The following is a 25000-nucleotide window of genomic DNA, read 5'->3' as shown; positions in this document are numbered from 1 at the left end:
CCATGTTTACACACATATAGATACATATAGATAGAGAGAAAATTATTACTCCAAAAATATTTTTGACTTTTTAGGTCATTTTTTCAATCATACATTATATCGATATTGAATGAATTATTACTCCAAAAATATATATATATATATATATAATAATAATATATAAATATTTTTTATAAAGATATATAATATTTATATTTTATGTATGTATGTAAAAATATATATGTATATTGTAATAATTATATATATATTACAATTATATATATATATATATAGTATATAGTATGTGTAGTATGTGTGTATGTGTGTATATATATATATATATATATATATATATATATATATATATGCATATAGTGCGGTCAGAACTAACCGTTGTACAAACGAATATAGTAAGAATAGTCTGTAATTCCAGCTCTTTTATTTATAACAGACCTCATTGTCAGGTCTGCAGGACCGTCCAGTATTATGTCCAGTGTTCTGCGAGTGTTGCGTGATGTCGTTGCATGTAACCTTCTCTAGTTGCATAACCCTCATCTAAAATGAATGAGCACTGGAAGATGTGTAGGTTACCGTGACACTCTGGGTGAGCTGCACTGTACGTGTGAGAGCAGGGCTTATTATGACTGTGGGTTCTGACATTGTTACGCGGCGTTGTCTGAAAAAATGGACAAAAGGAACGAGTGTGATTCAGATATGCACTGTAATTTCCAGCTTCCCCTCCACACACACACACACACGCACACACACACACACTCTCCTGCGCACTCTGCCGGGGCTGATGAAGTTATCCGCCCATCTCCTCAGCTCAAATAACTGGTTCCACACCCAGACCCTGAGGACAGCATCGCTCTGCTGATTGGCTTTCAGCTGATCTAATAAGAGCTCCATATCAGGCCCATTGCAACTCACTGCTCAGCCTAATCACATTCAGCACTCTGTCACCTGCCGCACACACTCCTCTGCTTACACATCAGAACATTACGACCACCTCTGGTTTGGGATGAGCTCGGGCCGTCCCATCACCTCCATTGACCATAAATGACTGTATCCATGTGCTTCTCTGCAGACTCTGTTATCAGCCTCCTTTCACAGGACCCCACAGGACAGACCACCACAGAGCAGACTGTAGTAGTATTTGGGTGGTGGGTCAGCATTCTCAGCACTGCAGTGACACTGACTGACCTGGTGGCGGCGGCGAGTGTGTTAGTAGTGTGTGTGTTTTTTGCGCTGCTGGTGGTACGAGTAGTGGATCAGGCACAGCAGTGCTGCAGGTGTGCTTAAACACTGTCTGTCCACTCACTGTCCACTCTATTATTAGACACTCCTACCTAGCTGGTCCAGCGTGTAGCTGTCAGAGACGGAGCCCGAAGCTCTGATCTGCTGCTGCACAGTTTGTTAGTGTTGGTCATCCTCTAGCCATCATCAGTGCCTGCAGGACGCCGCTCGCAGAACACTATTGACTGGGTATTATATCTGCTTGGTGGAATCTTCATCATTCCAGAGAACACAGTTCCTCCACTGCTCCACAGCTCCTCAATGCTGGGGGGCTTTATACCCCTCTAGCCCACGACTGGCATTATTAGGCAGCATGGTGTTAATAGGGTCATGATGTTGATCTGCTGCAGAGAGTCCTATTCTATTGGCAGTACTTCTTCTCTACAGGGACTAGACAAGCTGTGTATGTGCATTGCACATCTGTATCAGCAATGGGAGCAGCTTTAAGTAGCTGAATGCATTGATTAGAAGGGATGTCCACAAACTTTTGACCATATAGTGTGTTGCATATGTCTATAATAGACCTCACTGTGTGTAACAGTATGTAATAGAAGGTGTGTATGGGCTTTGGTTTTGTATAAGTGTGTGTGTGTGTGTGTGTGTGTGTGTGTGTGTGTGTGTGAGAGATGAATCTGCTGCTGTTGTCTTTGTTGCGTTGAACAGATGGGTCTGCATGACGGAGAGCGAGGAAGTGATGGAGAGAGAGGAAGGAAAGGACGAAGGGAGAGAAATCCAAGTCTTCCTCTTTACTTTCACACTTTCCCTTCTCCTTCCTGCCACCTGTATCACACCTCTGACTCATCCCTTCTTCCTCTCCTCATTTCCTACCGTCTTCCTCCAGGGACAGATCTTAATGAGTGGACATCAAGGTCCCCCGTAGCGTCCCCGCCTCCTCACGCCTCTTTGTGAGAGCGATTGTGAGGAAGGAGTAGCTGCAGGGCCGCCATGCCGCCCAAACAGCTCGGACCCTTCGAGCTGAGCATGGACCGCTCAAGACCTCTGAAGGCGTCCTGCTGTGCTATCTGGAACACTAAGACACTAGCAGCCAAGCCTTTAAGGCCTTTGGGTTGTGAAGTGGGCGGGGCCTCCTCCATGAGCATCAGTGAGGCTTAGGTGCCCCTGACCCTGTCCCAGGTTCACTTGAAGCACTCTGTTGGTAGGTGCTGACCACTGAATACCTTGAACACCCCACAAGACCTGCCTGATGTTTTAGTGGAGATGTTCTGACCCAGTCATTGTCTAGAACATCACAGTCCCAGAACCTAATGGTAACCATAACAACACTCATCTATATAACTCAACACACGCATTAATGCGTACTGTTCCTTCGTGTATAAGGGAAGCCTTGTAGATGGTTCTTTAAGGAACCTTTTGAAATGGTTCTAGATAGAAATAGTACTGTATAGAACCCTATTGGCTTAGATCCAGTCCACAACATAAGCCCCGCCCATTCCGGTGCACTTCAGACTGATAGGCTACCTAGTTTTGACCATTGGCGTTGATTTTCATTCTGAAAAGATGTTCTTATTGATGTTACACACACACACACACACACACACACACACAATTTCCTCTTTGATGTATTTATAGTTTATTATTGCGCAGTTTTTCCGCGAAAGGGCCGTGATTATCTGAGTATGTGACTGAACATGTGAGTGAGTCAGTGAATGAATGAATGATTGAACACGTACTGGAACCCTTGAGCTGGTAAACGTGTGTGATTGATTATAGGGCGGATGTTTCTGAAGCCCTCCGACCGTCTCCGTGTGTCCATTACAGCTGAATGAGGCTGCTTGACTGAAGCTCATTTCCTCTCTAAGTGCTTCAGGAGCACACTCTCCCTGCACACACTCCACAGTGCACCAGGCTGCTGTCTCTCTCTGATTGGTTCTTCACCATCACTACCAGCCTACCTACACAGATTACATTTTGAGGCTTTCAGGGGGTCCTAAGGGTTAATTTGGAGAACCTACACCCCCCCCTCACCTCCCCCAGTACCCCCAGCCATGTTCAGCAACTGTCTACTAACTTACCTGCCTATCTGTCCGTCCACCTACCTACCTGTCTGTATTCCTACCAGTCTACCTTCACACGTGTCTGTCTGTCCACTTACATACGTCCCCTGTATACCTACCTACCTTGTTTTGTACATGCCTCAGCTCTTTCTGACCTGCATTTTCTCCTCCTGTCCACTAGGCGCGCTATAAGCAGAGTCTGGACCCCACCGTAGATGAGGTGAAGAAGCTGTGTACGTCTCTGAGGAGAAACGCTAAAGAGGAGCGCGTCCTGTTCCACTACAATGGACACGGGGTACCCCGACCCACCGTCAACGGGGAGATATGGGTGTTCAACAAGGTACACACACACACACACACACACACACACTCACACACAGAGAAGTTAGATATGAGTGTTACTAACTATATAAATAAAGAAGGCCTCCTAGTACTGATAGCATCTTGTGATTTGGGGGGGGGTGTAAGTAATTGGATTAATTAAAATAATAAAATACATAAATAATAAATATATATTATTAATAATAGCTTAATTAGCAGATCTCTCAAACCCAGATTAAATTTAGAAGAAAGTTCTAACCTCAACACCAATAATAATAATAATAATAATATAATAATAATTATAAATGCAATGTATCAATTTAATTAATTATTTTTAATAAATTAATTCAATTAATGATTTAAATTTAATTAATTTAGTGTGTGTGTGTATATATATATATATATAGCAGATTTCTAAACTCAAATTAAATTAATGCAAATTAATATCTAATTAATTAATATTCAGCATAGTTCTGCCGATCCTCAGCACTGACCAGATCCTACTGTATGATCCATAGTAGTGAGTTGCTATAGCTCTGGTGTGTGGTCACAGCGCACTGCAGTTCCACATTCAACCACTAGACAGTATTGACCTCACTCATGGCTGCAGAACCTCATTAAAGCCAGTGTAGAAATCTGTCGTTGCTACTGTGTCTGCAGAATCCATCCCTCAGCCCAGTACAGTGAGCAGACGAATGTTTATTAATTAGGAACTTCTGTAATTTCCAGTGCATAAATTACTGAATCTCTCTCTCTCTCTCTCTCTCTCTCCCTCCCCCTCTCTCCCCTTTAGAACTATACGCAGTATATCCCTCTCTCTATCTATGACCTGCAGACGTGGATGGGCAGTCCCTCCATCTTTGTGTACGACTGCTCCAACGCCGGCATCATCGTCAAGTCCTTCAAACAGTTCGCCCTGCAGAGAGAGCAGGAGCTGGAGGTGTGGAGCACACACACACACACACACACACACACACACACACACACACAGAGTTGGAAAAGTCTGTTTTGATCTAATGGTTTTATTATGTCATAAAGATCACAGCATTTACATACATTCGCCTAGTTGGCCTACAGCAGTTTAGCCCCGCCCACTGTCCTCTTCTTCCTCCTCCTCTTCCTCATTTTCTTCCTTCTTCTTGTTTAGCCCCCCCCCCCGTCTCTAAATAAAAACCCCAGGGCTCTGCTGATGTCTGTGGGATCAGAGGTCAGAGAGTGAGGGAGGATTGAGGGAGAGAGGAGGAGAGAAGGCAGCAGTGTGTTTCTCCTCTCATCAATAACACTTAAGGGCGTGACGGGCGAGAGACAGGCAGGAAGAAAGGCAGAGAGAGAGAGAGAGAGAGAGAGAGAAGTCTGTTCTTCTGCTTCAGCTAAAACAAGTTCAGTAATTGAGTTGAACTGCTGCCCTTGTGTGTGTGTGTGTGTGTGTGTGTGTGTGTGTGTGTGTGTGTGTGTGTATACCATGTTCCCCAGACTGAGGTTCAGTCTGATCTGCTCTAATCAGACCTGATACACACTCACACACTTCCATCAGCAGTCTGAGCAGAAACACACTCAGGACTGAGTTACTAATGCACTGAGAGAGAGAGAGAGAGAGAGAGACAGGGGAGAGTGAGTGAGGGAGGGAGACAGGGGGAGAGAGAGTGAGGGAGACAGGGGGCAGGGGGAGAGAGAGAGTGACAGAGACAGGAGGAGAGAGAGACTGAGGGAGACGGGAGGAGAGAGAGTGAGTGAGACAGGAGAAGAGAGAGTGAGTGAGACAGGAGGAGAGAGAGTGAGAGAGACAGGAGGAGAGAGAGAGTGAGGGAGACAGGAGGAGAGAGTGTGAGTGAGACAGAGAATGAGACAGGAGGAGAGTGAGTGAGTGAGACAGGAGGAGAGAGAGTGAGAGAGACAGGGGGAGAGAGAGAGTGAGACAGGGGGAGGGAGTGAGAGTGAGTGAGACAGGGGGAGGGAGGGAGTGAGAGTGAGGGAGACAGGGGGAGAGAGTGAGAGTGAGGGAGACAGGGTGAGAGAGTGAGGGAGACAGGGGGAGAGAGTGAGGGAGACAGGGGGAGAGAGTGAGAGTGAGACAGGAGGAGAGAGAGTGAGAGAGACAGGGGGAGAGAGAGAGTGAGGGAGACAGGAGGAGAGAGTGTGAGTGAGACAGAGAGTGAGACAGGGGGAGAGAGTGAGAGAGACGGGGGAGAGAGTGAGAGTGAGGGAGACAGGGGTAGAGAGAGTGAGGGAGACAGGGGTAGAGAGAGTGAGAGAGACAGGGGGACAGAGAGAGTGAGTGAGACAGGAGGAGAGACAGGGGGAGAGAGAGGGAGACGGGGAGATAGAGAGTGAGACAGGAGGTGAGACAGGGGGAGAGAGAGAGGGAGACAGGGGGAGAGAGAGAGGGAGACAGGAGAGAGAGAGTGAGACAGAGTGTGAGGGAAACAGGGGGAGAGAGAGTAAGGGAGACCGGGGGAGAGAGTGTGAGGGAGAGAGAGAGGGAGACTCTGTGAGGACTGCAGCTGAGACCCTCTCTGAAGTTCTCAGCAGGGCTGCGTTCGTACGTCACGACCTCCTGACGTAAACTCGAGCTGAGACCCAGCCTTTAAACACAGAGGTCTGCATTCCATTAGGAGCTCAGGGTGGGCTGTGGGTGAGGGAGACCCCGCTGAGGGCTTCCAATCCTCACGACCAAGAACACGGCCCTCGATCAAATTTAAATAAACGAAATCCTGTTCAGATTAATGAACCATAGTTCATATTTCTCTTCCACCCGAAAAAGAAGTACTTCACAGGGGTGAGTCTTTTCCCATTCATAATCTACAGCTCTGATAGCTGCATGAGGGCGAGAGAGCAAGAACGGAACGAGAGAGAGAGAGAGAGAGAGAGAGAGAGAGAGAGAGAGAGAGAGAGAGCGAGAGCGAGGGAGGGAGGGGACTGATGCTTCCGGAAGGATATTACTAATGCAAGAGGAGGCTCTGGTAGGGACTCCCCACCACCCTGTTATATAGCATTGCATAAGCACCACACATACACACGTACACTCTGTCATTTAGCCATTTAGTATAATACACTTTATTGACAAAAGTATTGGGACACCTGCTCAATCAAGGGTCCTACTTTTGTTGGAGTAACTGTCTAGATTTTGGAGGAGGAGCATTGCTGTGAGGATTTGATTGCATTTAGCACTTTAGTAAGGTCAGGATGCTGGGTGGATGATCACCACCTCACCTCATCATCTCCAACTCCCCCAACTCATCCCAAAAGTACTGGATGGAGCTCCTCCACCATCATTCCAGAGAACACAGCTCTTCTACTGCTCCACAGCTCCTCAATGCTGGGGGGCTTCATACCCCTCTAGCCCACATCTGTGTCAACAATGGGCGTAACTTCAAGTAGTTGAATGCATTCGTTAGAAAGGGTGTCCACAAACCTTTGGACGTATTGTGTGTCTGATTACATAATACATGACCTATTTTGACATAATTATTTAGACAGTTCAGCTACCGTCTGTTCGCTTCACCTGAGTGGTCATAATGTTTTGGCTCATTAGTTTCTGTGTGTTTGTGTTTCATTGTCCTAAACTCTCTCTAATGAGTTTATTGTCACTCCAATATTCATCATAATTAAATAGCAGCTTCTGATCTCCCAACAGAGCCATGCTGATTCGTTCAGTCGACAAATATGCTAATGTGTTAATTACAGTGGGTGTTTTTGCATAATCCGTCTCGAATATTCAGCATACCGTATTTACTGTCAGGAGGGACTGGACTGCGATATTAATGCTGGTAAGATCGAGCGGGGCGGGGCGCGGCGCTCGGCTAAAACCTCGATGCGTCTTTTAAACACGAGGGCGGCGGAGAAACGGAGGAGGACGGAAGCGCTGGGGGACGAGCATTGGCGTCCCAGTCGGCCCATTTATTCAGACGGTGGCGACGGCAGCTGCGTTTATAAAGCAGCCTGATTTATTCAGCTCTTTTACCTTCACATTTCACACACTGCTGCACGCTGAGCGCCTCCACCCTCCACACAGACACACACAGGTGAAAGAGAGCTGCGTGTGTGTGTGTGTGGTGGTCTGCTTTTAAACAGATACTAATAGACTGTGTTCTGTTAGTAATCTGGAACCTCGCTGAAATTAAAATAGTTTTTAATGTAATAAAATACATCAAATTTAGCCAAATTCTAGAATTTTGAGGAATTAGAAAAGCTTTAATAACACAGTTTAAACAACTTCATATTATAGCGGTCCGTATGTGCTGTTGGTCAGTAAAGTTATGTTATTTAGAAAAGCAGGGGCTACACCGATCCTCCTTCATTAGCATCTCCTCTGTGATTGGCTGTAAAACTGCAATATAGACCATTCAGAATGATGCTGAGGGTCCTGCCAGCTTCAGACGGCTGTGGTTTGGTCGGAGCGGCCTTCAGTAGTGTGAAACCCAGGAGACCCGTAACTCACGGCCCTTCAGCCCTTCAGCGCTCAAAGCTTTAATATTCGTGTCTACAGTCATCGCTGTGCTGTGTTTGTCCTGTAGGTGGCGGCGATAAACCCGAACCACCCTCTGGCCCAGATGCCTCTTCCCCCGTCTATGAAGAACTGCATCCAGCTGGCGGCCTGTGAGGCCAACGAGCTCCTGCCCATGAACCCTGACCTCCCAGCTGACCTCTTCACCTCCTGCCTGACCACACCCATCAAAATTGCGCTGCGCTGGTAAGACACACACACACACACATACACACACACACATAGAGAGAGAGTTTACTTCCACTCACTTTACTTTTGTTCTTGCTGTCACTGTAAAGAGGCGGAGCTTAGAGGTGAGGGTTTCTAATAAAGTGGCCAGGGAGTGGGTAGTACATTATGTAACAAGCACTCTCTCGCTCTCGCACTCTCTCTCTCGCGGGCACGCTTTATGAGCTTTTGGCAGCATGTAGGTCATGTCCTCTGAGGTTGGACGTCTTGAGCGAGGAGGTGTGTGTGTGTGTGTGTGTGTGTGTGTGTGTGTGTGTGTGTGAGAGAGAAGGAGGGATAGGTAAAAGGTATAAAACTCTCAGTAGAGCTTAACCAGTGTGGTGGTGCGTCTGTAAAGGTGATAGAAATGCTGTTACCCTTCTTACTGGTGTAATAACGGCTATTACAGTTTTATAATGCTGTTATAAATATGGTATTAGGTGCTATAATGGTGTTATAAAGTGTTTACCATGTTATTAGCGCTGTGTTGTAACAGGGTCACTAATGTTATGTAATGTGCTGTAAGAGAGTTATAAACATGGAGAGTGTTATAATGGTGTTATAAAGGCTGTTGCACCCGTTCTGTGCACCATGCTGTAATGATGATTATGATTCTGAACTGGTGGTAAAAAAGCTCTATTAGTGTTATAAATGTTGTTAATGTTATAGCGGTGTTATTAAGGCTTAAACTGCCATAGCAATATAAATGTTATAGAGGTGTTATTAATTCTTAAACAGCATTGTAGCGATATAAATGTTATAAAGGTTTTATTAATGCTTAAACGTCGTCGTAGCGATATAAATGTTATTGAGGTGTTATTAATGCTTAAACGATGCCATAACGATATAAAAGTTATAGAGACGTTATTAAGGCTTAAAAAGTGTCGTAACAATAGAAATGTTATAGAGGTGTTAGTAATGCTTAAATGGCATTGTTATATAAATGTTGTTATAAAGGTGTTATTAATGCTTAAACGGTGTCGTAGCGAGTGTATAAATGCTAATATGCTGCTCACACACTGCTGCAGAACCAGTTCTACTGAAAGCATCAGAACTAGACTTCATAATAAAGCTTCTATTGATCACACGGAGCAGAGGGCTCTCTCTCTCTCTCTCTCTCTCTCGCTCTCTCTCTCGCTCTCTCTCTCTCTCTCTCTCTCTCGCTCTCTCTCTCGCTCTCTCTCGCTCTCTCTCTCTCTCTCTCTCTCTCTCTCTCTCTCTCTCTCCTGTGTGTGATTGGCGTGTGGAGTGGCAGCTCCAGGGGGATGAGAGGATTCCTCGTTATGCTGCCAGTGAGGAAGACGGAGAGATGGGGGTGAGGGAGAGCAGAGGGGCAGAAACGCTGAAGGAACAACTGGATCATTTGGAGAGGTGGTCATTACTGGGGAAGGACGGGAGGACGCTGTTGCTTTAAGGCTCAGCAGACTGACCCTACCTTTACCTTTCTGAACTCAGGGGTCACTTCTGGTCACATGACCTGAAAAGGCAGAAAAGAAGCAGGAACTGAGGAGAGCTGAAGTTCTCTGGTTGTCCTGAAGGTCAGAGGAGCCGGTGTGCTGTTCTCTCTGCTCATCCGCACTGAAACTTCCCTCCTCATCCTCAGTACAGACGTTTTCTTCATCGCTCGCTCAGCTCCTTAAACAGTTTTTCTCTCTCTCTGTCCTCCCCTGAGAGTTCTCTCTCTCTCTCTCTCTCTCTCTCTCTCTCTCTCTCTCTCTCACTCTCTGAAGCTCGCTCAGAGCTCTGTAGTTTCAGTAAAGTGGTGTTTTGTTCTCGGTCTGCTTTAGAATCCCACAGGAGCCGAAACCACAGCCCGAACCTGTGGACTTCACACACCCCAATCTGTACCCTCTGAACAACCGAGCAGTTCAGAGTACAGAGACTGTAACACCTACTGTAAACAGACAAGAGTGTGTGTGTGTGTGTGTGTGTGTGTGAGAGAGAGAGAGAGAGAGAGAGAGAGAGAGACTTTTTACTTTTTATTTTTTTACCAAAATGATCTCTTAAGAATCAAAACTCTTAATCAAAAATCTCTTAACAAAGTCTTAATTACAAGTTTAATCTCTAAATCTGAGAAATATTGAGACTGTTACCGGAGAGTGGTGTAACGGTGTAGACTGTGTTATAGGTCAGTGGTGTTACAGTGTAGACTGTGTAACAGTGTAGACTGTGCTACAGGTCAGTGGTGTAACTTTGTAGACTGTGTAACAGGTCAGTGGTGTAACAGTGTAGACTGTGTTACAGGTCAGTGGTGTAACAGTATAGACTGTGTTACAGGTCAGTGGTGTAACAGTGTAGACTGTGTTACAGGTCAGTGGTGTATCGGTGTAGACTGTGTAACAGGTCAGTGGTGTAACGGTGTAGACTGTGTTACAGGTCAGTGGTGTAACGGTGTAGACTGTGTTACAGGTCAGTGGTGTAACAGTGTAGACTGTGTTACAGGTCAGTGGTGTAACAGTATAGACTGTGTTACAGGTCAGTGGTGTAACAGTGTAGACTGTGTTACAGGTCAGACTGTATGGTTGTTGCATTATTAGACATGGTTCATCAATTAATTATTAAGATTCTTAATACAGCAGAAGGGGCAGATCTCCGGCAGGGGACCGTTAGTGTCCTGTGTGGTGTTGCGCTGTTGTAAATCAGAGAGCGAAGGGAAACGGCTCTTTGTGAAATCATTAGTCAGCAGGTTTTGGTGGGGAGTGGGGAAGCCGCCGGGCCGGTACGCCTCTTCCTGTTCTAAATTTAGCTCCGTTCTGTTCCGTTCCGTTCTGCACTTTGCCCAGTCAGTGGAGGTCCCGCTTCTGGTTCCGGTCCAGTTGGTGAGCATCCTCTTGTTCTACAGGTCCTGCTGAGAAAGAGCACTGACCGTATTTAGGGAAAGTTAATAGAGACCATGTTATGCAAATAAGGTCCTGCTTTTTTTTTTTTTTGAGAGAGAGAGAGAGAGAGAGAGAGAGGAATGGAGGGCAGGAGAACAGTGTGGGTGGGAGACTGGGAGAGAGGTGGTGTGTGTGGGTGAGTGTAGGTGTGTGTTTTTTTTATTTTTTATTTTTTTTTTATTATTTTTTTTATTATTTACTTAATTTAGTTACTGTGTGTGTGAGTGTGATATTAGAATATATCACATACACACAATATAAATCACTGATATTAGAATGATCACTAATAATAACACTCCTACAGAAAGTGGTGAAGGTTCTCCATCACTGTGATAATCATTAGAACATCTCCAAAGTTCTCCTCATGGAGTCTAGTATTATTTTGAGTTCTTCTGGTTTAGTAAATGATGGTAAATCAGGTGAGCTGCTGCTGCTGCTGCTGATGATGGAGTTCATCCTCCACGCTGTGCTGGCTGGCTTCTAAAATCAGTGGTATTAAAAAGAGTTGCCAACTCGTCCCAAAAGTACTGGATGGAGCTCCACCACCATCATTCCAGAGAACACAGCTCTTCCACTGCTCCACAGCTCCTCAATGCTGGGGGGCTTTATACCCCTCCTCTAGCCCACGCCTGGCATTAGGCAGCAGCATGTGTAAGCTGTTTCAGCTGAAATGTATTAGCTGAATGCATTAATTAGATGGGGTGTCTATAAAGTGAATGTAAGTATGGATATTTGTTTATATTTTATTTATTTATATGTGTGTGTGGGGGGGGGCACCCTCCAGATTATCAGAGCAGTGTAGTGTGTTGTGAGCTGATATTAGCACTGATATACTAATGCTAATACAGCTTAATTAACCAACTGTCACATCTCCCGTCATCTGGACCTGCTGGCCGTGCTTCTGTAGTGTGTGTGTGTATGTGTGTGTGTGGGGGGGGAATACTGATGCTGGACAGTAGGTGTAAATAATGCCAGTTTTCCCTGAGCATGCATACAGCACATTCAGCACACTCTCTCTCTCTCTCTCTCGCGCTCGCTCTCTCTCTCGGGTGTCCCTGACAGTTCCCCCCTCCTCTCTCTCCTTCCAGGTTTTGCATGCAGAAGAGTGCCAAGCTGGTGCCGGGGGTGACATTGGACCTGATTGAAAAGTAAGAATTTCTCTCTCTCTTTTTTTCTGTTTGGTTTCGTTCTTCTCGCTCGTCCTCGTTCCACTCCGGCACAGTTCAAAGCCCAGCCTGACAGCTATAAACCCTCCTCTCCCTGATAAAGCCTGACTCCCTCCCTCTCTCTCTCTCTCTCTTTCTCTCTCTCTCTCTCTCTCGCTCTCCCTCCATCTCTCCTTTCCCTCTCTCCCTCTCTCTCTCCTTCTCTCCCCCCCCTCTCTCTCTCTCTCTCTCTCTCTCTCTCTCTCCCCCCCCCCCCCCCCCCCCCTCTCTCTCTCTCTCTCTCTTTCTCTCTCTCTCGTCTTTGTTTATCTCTCTCATCACTCTCTTTTTGTCTCTCTTGTCTCTCTCTGCTGAAGAAAGGGTGTGTGTGTGTGTGTGTGTGTGTGTGTGTGTGTGTGTGTGTGTGTGTGTGTGTGTGTGTGGTTATGAATTATAGATTGTTATAGAGCAGGAATGTGTGAAGTGTTTCTGTGTTTTTTGGCGGTTTAAACTCGTGACTACTGAGTCGTGTGTGTGTGTGTGTGTGTGTCTCAGGGGTTCGAAGTTAGTGATACTGTTGAGTCTCACACACACACACACACACACACACACACACACACATGGACGCACCTGTTGGCTGGGCTGTGTTGATGGGAAGCTCTGCAGAACTCTGAGGTTTGCTGAGGTTATTTATTTATATATTGGGATGATTTTCATACCCAGCACAAACAGCCCGAACCTGCCCACACACCTCAGACTCTAAATAAATAAATAAACAAATAAACAAACAAACAGCATCGCTAAACAAATAAAGCAGAGGGGGGAAACGATGTGACGAGAAAAGCGAAGCTCCATCAGGGGGAAACCCTCCATTAATAAGAATGGTGATGACAACAGTGCTCACAGTAACAGCGGTCAAACACACAGACTAACTAATGCAGTGAACACACACACACACACACACACACACACACAGTGATCAAACACACACAGTGACAGTGTGCACACGTTCCCGGAGTCCTGGGCAGCCATTGCCGTGGCGCCTGGGGAGCAGAGAGGCAGCGTGCAGAAATAATGAACTAGAAAAGTGTGTTTCCAGCCTCGCTGTTGATAGGCTGTTGCTATGTGGTCACTAGGTATTTGCTAGGGGGCTGCTATGGTGTTGCTATGTGGTTACTAGATTGTTACTATGGTATTTCAGTTGGTTGTTATGGCTCTGTGGACTGAGTAATTACTACTTACAGACTTACAGTCCATTCAGAAGCTCTTTATAAGGGAAGTCCCAGTATAAAGTGCTGCCCAGTACTATAAATCAGTTTAACTACAGTTTCTTTTTACAGTGCTAGGATTTGGAGACTGGTGACCAGCTGACCAGACTGGTGTGAGCTGAGCAGATTGGTGTGAGCGGACTGGTGTCAGCAGAGCAGACTGGTGTAGGCAGACTGGTGTAAGCAGAGCAGACTGGTGTAGGCAGACTGGTGTAAGCAGAGCAGACTGGTGTGGGCAGACTGGTGTGGGCAGAGCAGACTGGTGTGGGCAGACTGGTGTGGGCAGAGCAGACTGGTGTGAGCATACTGGTGTGGGCAGACTGGTGTGAGCTGAGCTGACTGGTGTGAGCATACTGGTCTGGGCAGACTGGTGTCAGCTGAGCTGACTGGTGTGAGCATACTGGTGTGGGCAGACTGGTGTGAGCAGAGCCGACTGGTGTGAGCATACTGGTGTGGGCAGACTGGTGTGAGCTGAGCTGACTGGTGTGAGCATACTGGTCTGGGCAGACTGGTGTGAGCAGAGCAGACTGATGTGAGCAGAGCAGACTGATGTGAGCAGAGCTGACTGGTGTGAGCTGACTGGTGTGAGCTGACTGGTGTGAGCTGACTGGTGTGAACTGACTGGTGTGAGCTGAGCTGACTGGTGTGAGCAGAGCAGACTGGTGTGAGCTGACTGGTGTGAGCTGACTGGTGTGAACTGACTGGTGTGAGCAGAGCAGACTGGTGTGAGCAGAGCAGACTGGTGTGAGAAGACTGGTGTGAACTGACTGGTGTGAGCAGAGCAGACTGGTGTGAGCTGAGCAGACTGGTGTGAGCTGAGCAGACTGGTGTAAGCAGAGCAGACTGGTGTGAGCAGACTGGCGTGGGCAGACTGGTGTGAGCAGAGCAGACTGGCGTGGGCAGACTGGCATGGGCAGACTGGCGTGAGCAGACTGGTGTGGGCAGAGCAGACTGGTGTGAGCAGACTGGTGTGAGCAGAGCAGACTGGTGTGAGCAGACTGGTGTGGAGTGTTTTTAATTAGCAGAAAAGCATCCGGCCTTAGAACTTTAATTAAGCCATGCTGGTCTGAAGAGCCACTCTGCCCAGAGCACTACTCCACGTGAGTGTGAGAGAGAGAGTGTGAGTGTGAGAGAGAGTGTGAGTGTGAGAGAGAGTGTGAGTGTGAGAGCATGGAACTTCTTGACTCTTACGCTGGTCCTCACAATGCTGTTTTCCGTGGCAACGAGGCAGGCGCATCCTGAAGTTTCCTGGGAGACTCATCACTGTGAGGATAACTCACCTTTGTCATCCTTATGCTTCATCTGCTCACACACACACACACACACACACACATTTAACGGAACCCACACTTCAAGCCTGAAGGACGCCTCCCAGAAACAAGAGCGACATAGATTTATTGTAATGTTATATAGAGTTAATTACAGGTAGATACTCTGACTGATGAGTGTGTTTATGAGTCAGTAATTGGAAGATTTTCTTTAAGTTCAAAAAAAGTGTCGTCATAGCGATCATAGTGTTAGTGTTCAGTAAGATGCTTATTTGACCATTTCATACTCATCTTTGTTCAGCGATGAGGAAACTCAGTCCTGAAGTGTGTGTGTGTGTGTGTGTGTGTGTGTGTGTGTGTGTGTGTGTGTGTGACATTTTGCTTCCAGCTTTCTGAACAGCAGGAGCTTACTGACTCACACTCTGAATGTCACATGACCAAGACTTACACCTGTTAAGCACACACACACATACACACACACACACACACACACACGGCAGCTCACTCGACTCACTTCTCTGTAACTTATATAACTCTATCACTAAGCTCTCTCTTTCTCTCTCTCTCTCTTTCTCTCTCTCTCTCTTTCTCTCTCGCTCTCTCTCTCTCTCTTTCTCTCTCTCTCTCTTTCTCTCTCGCTCTCTCTCTCTCTCTCTCTCTCTCTCTCTCTCTCTCTCTCGCTCTCTCTCTCTCTCTGTCCCTCTCTCTCACACACACTGCAGTGCTTCATTATATCAGTGTTACTGACCTGATGGGTACTAACACACACACACACACACACACGGCCGCAGTGTTCTTACACAGAATTTCCCTAACACACGCAGCGCGGTCGGGACAGCAGGGATGCCCTTTTAAATTCTGCAGCCGTCTCAGGGATGCCCCTGTTGCTTAGCAACAGCACTTCCTCATGCCGGACCGGCCGACTGCTCCTCCACTTGGCTCCATGCCAAACCTCGGCCTGCCACTCAGTTGATCCCAATTTCCCCGCTTTCCAGCCTCTCGTCAATCCCTTCATCCCTGTTAATATCGATGTGCAGCATTCAGGGATGTGTCAATCAAGTGATACTCATTAGAATATTAGGACCACGCCCACACAGGCTCCACCAACTTTCAGCAGCATCAGATTTCTGTCTCAGTTTGTCATCGAAACCTTGCAGGATGTTTGTTACGGGACCCCCCCAGCCCCCACTTCAGACCCTGCTGAAATACACAGGAGCTGATCAGAACTCCGGGATCTGAACTGCAGGTTCGAGTATCAGTCTCACTCGCGCTCACTCGCTCTCTAGTGAAGTTTGGAGGCTTTTTTAAGCCGTGTTCTGCAGGAGCTCAGACTGAGCCGGGCCGGGTTCGAATGGTAATCTGTACACACAGAGTGGCTGTGTATGCTGATCGCGCGGTTGGGAGTAAAAATGCACACGGTGCGCGAGTGCGTGAGTGTGTGAGTGCGCGAGTGTGAAATCTCTCCTCCTTTTGAAGCTGTAGGACTTGCTGAGTCAAACAGAAAGTGGTGGAGGAGCCGAGAGATGAGGGTAAATATGGAAATGATTGGAGGGGCGAGTCTCATTGAGTTTGCAGTGCTTTCTCCACCCAGATAAAGCCAGTGTGTTTGTGTATATGGGTGGCAGTGCTGTGTCTGAACTGTACTTGTATATATGTGCATTAACTGTGTGTGTGTGTGTTTCAGAATTCCGGGGCGGCTGAATGACCGCAGGACACCATTAGGAGAGCTGAACTGGATCTTCACCGCCATCACAGACACCATAGCGTGGAATGTTCTGCCAAGAGGTCAGCAACCTTCACCACACACACACTATACCAGGGTCAGTCAGTCAGTCTGTCGTCTGCAGCTGTTTTTCATACCACAGTTCTACACCAGGGGCAGCACTAATCGTAGTTAACTCCCAAACAAACGGTCCGAATTCTCCGTTCACACAGCAGGTGACAAAAGTTCTGTTTTACTGCAGATCTGGTTTCTTAGGCCTGATCACCCAACCCGGGCTGAATGCAATCAAACCCTCCTCACAGCAATGTTTCGTCAAAGCCTTCCTAGAAGAGTAAAGGCTGTCACTGCAGCAAAGAGGGGCTCTGCATTCTGATTTCAGGAGAAACACCACAAAACCAAGTGTCCACATACTTTTGGCAATTTATGTACACGTTTTTTTTTTTGTTGTTGTTGTTTTTTTTTTTACAAGTGGCTTTCTGATTGGACCATAAACGCTTTGGCTAACACGCTGAACTGGCCGGGGTTTGTTTTGAATGGGAAGCCGACGTTACGTAACAGCTGCTGGTTAAAGGAATCAGCCATTCAGACGTCAGCGGAGTCGAGCAGAGCCGCTGCTCTCGAATCTGATCTGATTTGCTGCTAATTGAAGTGAAGTGTAACGGCAACGCCCGAGCTGGCAGGAGTATCGTAAACTCTTTGATTATAACGCTTCATACACTATTCATTACCGAAGTCAGAAATGGGGCGGCTGACTTACGAGCTTAGAAAGTATTATCAGCTCCGAATCCCCCGCTTTGAAGTTCCTCTCACTCCGGAGGGGCGGGGAGGAGAGGCACTCACTGTTAATTAAACTTCGGGCGTCGGAGAGAGAAATCTGCATAATGAAAAACACCCTGAGTTTAATCCAACACACACACACACACACACACTCATACACACACTACAATTCTAAGGTTTTATTAAGGGCTGTGATCACACAACCTCAGCGCTGTTCCTGTTAATGAAAGTTAACACTGTTATTCATGAGTGACTGGAATTCTGGTGGAGTTCCTTCAGACAGCGGCGCTCCAGAACTTTAAGGAACGCTGTAATTGGCTTCATTTGATTAGCAGGAAATCTCACACTCAGATCCTTTAATTATCAATAACATTTACTGATAACACTGCAACACACACACACAAACACACACACACACACACACACACACCATCTTCCCTGTTTATCTCTCTGCATCCATCTATCTGTCTATCTATCCATATACCTGTCTGCCTGCCTGCCTGTCTATGAATCTGTCTATATGTATCTATCTATATAGCTATCTGTCTGCCTGTGTTCCTGTCTGTCTATCTAACTATCTGTGTATCTGTCTATCTGTCTGTGTGTCTATCTGTCTGTATGTATGTCTAGTTATCTGTCTGCCTGTTTATCTATCTACACATATGTCTCTGTCAGTCAGTCTGTCTGTTGTTCTATCGGTCTGTCTGTCTATGTATCTATCTATATATATATAATTCTGTCTATCTAGCTAGCTGTCTCTCTGCCTGTCTATTTATCTATCTTTCTGTCTGTCTATGTATCTATCTATATGTATAATTCTGTGTATCTATCTAGCTGTCTATGTATCTACATATATGCCTGTCTGTCAGTCAGTCAGTCTGTCGTTCTATCTGTCTAGCTGTCGTTCTATCTCTGTCTGTCTATGTATCTGTCTAAATGCAGAATTCTGTCTATCTAGCTGTCTGTCTGCCTGTCTATGTATCTACACATATGTCAGTCAGTCAGTCAGTCAGTCAGTCAGTCTGTCAGTCTGTCAGTCTGTCAGTCTGTCAGTCTGTCTGTCTGTCAGTCTGTCTGTCTGTCTGTCTGTCTCACACACACTCATGCATAATGTTTACATAATATTCTCTCTCTCTCTCTCTCTCTCTCTCTCTCTCTCTCTCTCAGATCTCTTCCAGAAGCTCTTCCGGCAGGACCTGTTGGTGGCCAGTCTTTTCCGCAACTTCCTATTGGCTGAGAGGATTATGAGGTCATATAACTGCACTCCTGTCAGCAGTCCCAGGCTCCCGCCCACATACATGCACGCAATGTGGTGAGTGGATAAACCAGGTCTCAGCCTTAAACTGAGCAGATCCTTTAGTGACTGAAGTGGACAGAGCGAGCAGTGATGCGCCACACTGCTTTTGTCAGAGGCCCTGTTTTTGTTTTTTTCTCACCAAAAATAAATGAGAATTTGCTGAATACAATCAAATCCTCACAACAATGCTACAAAATTTAGTAAAAAGCCTACCCTGGACATTAGACAGTTACTCCAACAAAAACCATTGATTTCAGAAGTAACAATAAATGTGCAATGTCCCAATACTTTTGTCCATAACGCACCAAGAAGGAGTTGCTGGAATGGAAAGAGGCTTAAAACTGCACAGTTGAAGGAGGCTCTAGTTCCTCGTTGGCCGCCTCTAGCTCTATATAAAATAATATAAAATTATTAAAAAAAAAAACATTTGAAGAGTTTCTATTGGTTCTTTTCTCATTAAAGTGTTAAATTAACCACATTTGCCTTGGATGACTGTTCACTACGTCTCTAATAGTGGGAACCTTCCCGAGCCAAGAGAGTTTATTAGCTATATTATTATTAGCTATGTGGCTGTAATATTGTAATATGCTGTACATTTTATATATATATATATATATATATATATATATATATATATATATATATATATATATATATATATATTTATATATATATATATATATGTGTGTGTGTGTGTGTGTGTGTGTAAAAAAAATAACAAAAATATAATTAATTATGAAATTTATGAAAATAGATTTAAGAAAATACATTTAGAAATACGTTTTATTAAACTTATATATTTAACTCATTTTAGAGCATTTCTATTGGCTATCTTTGGTACCGAACAGCTTTCCCAGGCAATTCCAGAGCATCCTTGAAATTCCGTGTTCCAGTGTTGGATCACTGACTCATGAAACACTTGAACGTTGGTTTAGACGTTAGACGCTGATTGTGTGTGTTGTGTTTGTGTGTCTGGTCGTGTAGCAGCGCAGCAGTAAACCTTCTGTAACACGGTGTACGTCTGTCGTCCACTTTGCGTTCAGGCTGTAGCTGCGGTGTGTTTGAATAATGGAAAGCGTCTCAGATCCTGATCGTCATCAGATGTAACTCCATGCCCTCACAGCAGCTTCTCCCTCTCACTTATTTAAGCTCCCGTATTTCTGAGCACTCATTGCATTTTGCATTATCTCTCTTTTCCTTCCTCCCCCCTTCCCCCTCCCCCTGCTCGCCGCGCTCATTACCCTCACGTTTGGCGCTCGGGCCGGGCCTGTTGTGTAATTCGGCAGAGCTGCTTTATTAAATAGAGATGGAGCTGCGCTCTCTGTGGAGTCTGAGAGGCTGATGAGCGATGGAGGCTTCGTGCTCATAAAGAGGCATTATGGGCCGCGAGTGGAGGAATATGAGCGAGCGCGAGAGATGGAAGAAGTGGAGATGAGATGAAAGGTGATACGAGTTCAGGATAGAGAGAAAGAGAGAGAGAGAGTTACAGAAGGAGAGAGAGAGAGAGGGAGAGAGAGGAAAAGGTGAGTGAGATTAGATTGAGAGGTAGGTTGTGGTTGTGCAAATTTGAAGTGAATCAGTAGTGACGCTACACTGTATGTTAAAATGTTTGTGGATGCCCCTTCTAATGAACGCATTGAGCTGTGGAGTGGTGGTGGAGCTCCATCCAATATTTCTGGGATAACACTCTTGACACTGAATGCAATCAAATCCTCACAGCAATGCTTCTCCCAAATCTGGTAGAAAGCCTTTCCTGGACAATAGAGACAGTTACTCCAACAAAAGCAAGATAAACCCTTTATATATATATATATATATATATATACACACACACTGATTTCGGACGAAGCAATGAATGAGCCGATGTCCCAATACTTTTGTCCATATAGTGTAGATAGCAGCGAGTTACACGGTGTTAGAAACCTTATCAGCAAGTCTGTTAGAGATTACTGAACACCTCCACACAGTCTGAGGAGAGTGTGTGATGATCTAGACAGCATGCCGGTCGTTAGCACCATGCTAATTGGAGTGCGTATGCTTCCATTGCTTTTCAGCTGCATTAGCCCTGTAGCTCCACTGTAAAGAAGCAAGCATGGTTCGGCTGATGGGCTACTTTTGGATTGAGAGAGAGGAGAAACTGGGTAAATAAATGCTAAACTTTCACTTTATAACTATCGACAGAGCGCGAGAGCGAGAGCGAGAGAGAGAGAGGGAGGACAGGGAAGCGAGTGAAAGGGAAGTGTGTGGAGAGACGTTGACGGATGATGGCACACAAATGTAACCAGCCTCTGTTATTCTAATGGGTCCGCTGTGTGTTCAATATTTATATGGGGTCATTAGTGAGCGCTGTGCTGGTGGAGCAGGACAAGGGCGAGAGAGAATGAAAGAGAATTGTAGAGAGAGAGAGAGAGAGAGAGAGTGTATTCTTCACCGCTGGGAGAGGGACCTGGAAAATAAGCTGCTAACTAATAATCGGTGGAGACTGTGTTCATGCCCTGGTGCTCCACAGCAGTTTTATCTTCGGGTTCTGCTGAGAGCAGCGCCGCAGCGTTTACTGTTACTGTGCTGACACCTCTGTCCACACCGCAACAGCACCAAAGTGCACTGAAGTGATGCTTCAACATCAGACTTTAAATTAAGATTGAAGGGAACTGAAAGTGGGTTTAAAAGATCCATCAACATCAGGGACGAATTTAAAGCGTTTTAGAGGGTGCTTTAATGCTACACACCTTGGACTGAAACCTACAACCAGCTAAAAGGGATACAAGTAGAGGCAGCGGCATTGCGTTTTTATTCCTTTCACGCTACCGATACTGAAATCTGCTAACTGTAATTGAAACTCTTCTCACAGTCTGAGCATCTCAAACTATCCATCATGGAAAAACTACTCCAACACTCATTCACCCTACAGATAGAAACACAAATGTATATGTGTGTGCTGTTATATTTGTTTATTACTTTTAATAAACATACACTGTACGTCCAAAAGTATCTGGACACTCCTATTAATAAGTGAGTTACTGACACAGGAATTTAGTTGTGCATGCACAACTTATTTAAATGGCATGTAAAAGCATTGCCAATTAAACTGGACGATGTGAGGTAGCCACGAATGAGTCTGCAGTCCAATATCGTCTGGTAGATAGGGGGGTAGTATACTCCACTCTACTATAGAGTAGTAGAATTAATGTAGGGTATGTCCCAACTGTCTACTAATTACTAATACTAACAATTGTAAGTATATGAGTGTGAAGTGTGTAGTATAGAAATAAGTGTCACTGCTGGAAAAATCAGATGGTCGATAATGAGGGCTTCTTTACTTCCTGCTTATACAAAACGGGTAGTACGGTAATATTTTAAGATTAGTACTACTATTGGTATGAACTATTAAGATTAGTATACAGTCTAAACCTTATGGTATTAGTGTGTAGTACTCAATTGAGGCAGATTAAGAAAATCTTCAAATTTAACCCCCTGATTGACTTGCTTTCTGGACTCTGGAGTGGTGCTGCCCAAACCTTTATGCATGTATGTGTGTATAAAGAGTGGTATACAAAAGTTTGGGCACCCCTGGTCAAAATATATAAACACATAACTGAAGTGAAGTCAGCAGCTCTGACTGAACTGTTGCTGAAACTTCTGTCACATGGAGAACACTGACTGGCTGGCTGGCTGACTGACTGACTGGCTGACTGTCTGGCTGACTGGCAGCTGGCAGTGGAGTGATCTGCTAGGTGTTGCTTTCTCACAGCTTTTGTTTTGAAACGTTTTGCTGAGTTTGCCAAGAAAGTAAACAACTCCTTCTCAGATTGTTTGTAGTTTGGATGATGCATGCTCTGATTCATAAATTTGCATATTCCTGTGTTTACTTATGAGTGGTGTTGTTTATCTCCTCCCTCGTGTCTATAAAGTTCACCTCTGTAGACTTTATCAATAGGGACGCCAGAAGAATCGTTAGAGTAGGCGGGGTAAACAGAGTGGTATAATTGTTTGTTTGATTGGTGGAACTGAAGCCGTTGTTTGAGTCGGCTTCTGATGTACAGTCATCAGACCTCGAAATGATTCAGTTTGAGTACGACTCTTTAGGAAACTATTAGGGAGGCACAGTCATTTAATCATGATTAGAGAATCATATCAGCAGTTGGTAAAGATGATCATCTGGCATCAGCCTGGCACTTTTACCTTTACAGATTCAGCCCATTTGAAGCTGATACGCTATATGTTAAAAAGTTTGTGGACACCCCTTCTAATGAATGCATTCCGCTTCTTTGAGCTGCACACATTGCTGACGTACTGAAGTACTCCCAATAGAATAGGACAAACATGACCCTATTGGCTCCATGCTGCCTAATGCCAGGCGTGGGCTAGAGGGGTATAAAGCCTCCAGCATTGAGGAGCTGTGGAGCAGTGGAAGAACTGTTCTCTGGAATGATGGTGGTGGAGCTCCATCCAGTACTTTTAAAAAGGATGAGGTGGGGTGATGATCATCATCCAACATCCTGACCTCATTAACGCTCTTGTTGCTGAATGCTGTTTCTCTGGCTTTGACTGGAGCTTTCTCTAGTGGGCGGAGTTTATGTAAATGCAGGGTTGGGAACATGAGTCAAGACTGTGATTCAACACAGTTTGGGGTTTTGGAATTTAGACTAAATACAGTTTCCTAGAGCATCTTTAAGCCCGATGCATGGTACACTCTCTGCACTTTAGCCCTCTAGTGATGATGCTCTGTAGGTGCTGCCAGTCTGCCAATGTGGCACGTCTGAAAACGACCCTTTCAAGCCAGTCGTTATTTGTTCTAACCATTGTTCCAGTTTATCCTTTCAGCTGAGCAGATCATAGCAGGCCGCTGGGAGAACACGCTGACCATTTAGCCTTTTAGTAGCCACATGGGCCGGCGCAGGAAGTGCAGTATGTTACATAATGTTATGAATTAAATATGGCCTCCAGAGCAGAGTTGACACAGTGATCAAAGCGATGCTGCCCTCAGAGGCAGAAACATCGTCCATTGTGTGCTTCCTCTGTGTAGGCTGTGAGCTTGGAAACACTGGCCTTGCCTCGGTGTCTAGGGAGCGAAAATCTCATTTACTGTTTTCTCTGCATCCTTAAATCATCACAGACTCTCCTCAAAGCATGTGGATGTGCTTTTTCATACTGTATGCTGTTAGCATGTGTGTAAAGGTGTGTGCTTGCTGAGGTATTAACCCGGCATTTCTGTGTGTGTTTGCTGGTGTTTGCAGGCAGGCGTGGGACCTTGCTGTGGATATCTGCCTGTCTCAGCTCCCCACCATCATAGAGGAGGGAACAGCCTTCAGGGTGAGCTGCATCACTTAATTGACCACCGTTCATCCTTTCACTACTGTTGACCAATCCACTGCCATTCATTAGATCAGCCTTGGCCCGTTAACTCATACAGTGCAGTCTCTATCGTTCCCCCACATTCATTACCATTCACAAAATCCCCCTTCACCGACCAACTATCATCCTTCTGCTTGTTCCCAACCCAACCGGAAATTAAAGGAGTGATTTTCTGTTCAAGTTAAAGGCAGTTGGGCTTGACAGCTAACTGAGGCTCAGATCTCACCCTGTTTAGAGGATAAAGCCTCATATCCTTTTGCTTCTTTTCTTGTTTTTGTGTTTGCAACATTCACATTGAACACTAATGCTGCCATTCTGTACCATTCACTACTATTCATAATTCACCACAATTCTGTACCATTCACTACCATTCTGTACCATTCACTACTATTCATAATTCACCACAATTCTGTACCATTCACTACAATTCTGTACCATTCACTACCATTCATCATCATTCACTACCATTCTGTACAATTTACTACTATTCATAATTCACCACAATTCTGTACCATTCACTACAATTCTGTACCATTTAGTACCATTCATCATCATTCTATACCATTCACTACTTTCTATTACCATGCTGTACCATTTACCACCATTTATCATTCACTACCCTTCTTTGCCATTTACTGCTATTCTGTAAGATTTACTACCATTCACTACAATTCTGTACCATTTACTACCATTCTGTACCATTTACTACCATTTATTATTCACTACCCTTCTTTGCCATTCACTGCCATTCATCATCGTTCACTACTATCCTGTACCATTCACTACCATTCTGTACCATTCACTACCATTTATTATTCACTACCCTTCTTTGCCATTCACTGCCATTCCATACCATTTACTACCATTCACTACAATTCTGTACAATTTACTACCATTTACTACCATTCACAACCATTCTGTACCATTGACTACCATTCACTATCATTCATCATCGTTCACTACTAT

The 25000-nt window shown here is 45.3% G+C and overlaps 1 protein-coding gene across 1 annotated transcript in view; it reads left to right on the top strand.

The window, feature by feature from the left end:
• The window catches only part of rptor (regulatory associated protein of MTOR, complex 1), a 128341-nt gene that overhangs the window by 50729 nt on the left and 52612 nt on the right, over positions 1–25000 (top strand). The window contains 7 exon segments of the mRNA XM_072682857.1: positions 3472–3630; positions 4405–4551; positions 8126–8301; positions 12290–12349; positions 16567–16667; positions 18550–18694; positions 23917–23992. Of these exon segments, the coding sequence (XP_072538958.1) occupies positions 3472–3630; positions 4405–4551; positions 8126–8301; positions 12290–12349; positions 16567–16667; positions 18550–18694; positions 23917–23992 (864 nt within the window).

This window comes from Salminus brasiliensis, chromosome 7 (assembly GCF_030463535.1).
Source record: "Salminus brasiliensis chromosome 7, fSalBra1.hap2, whole genome shotgun sequence".
NCBI classification, from domain to species: domain Eukaryota; kingdom Metazoa; phylum Chordata; class Actinopteri; order Characiformes; family Bryconidae; genus Salminus; species Salminus brasiliensis.
Note: the sequence above shows the minus strand (reverse complement) of the source record. Positions and strands in the feature narration are given on the sequence as shown.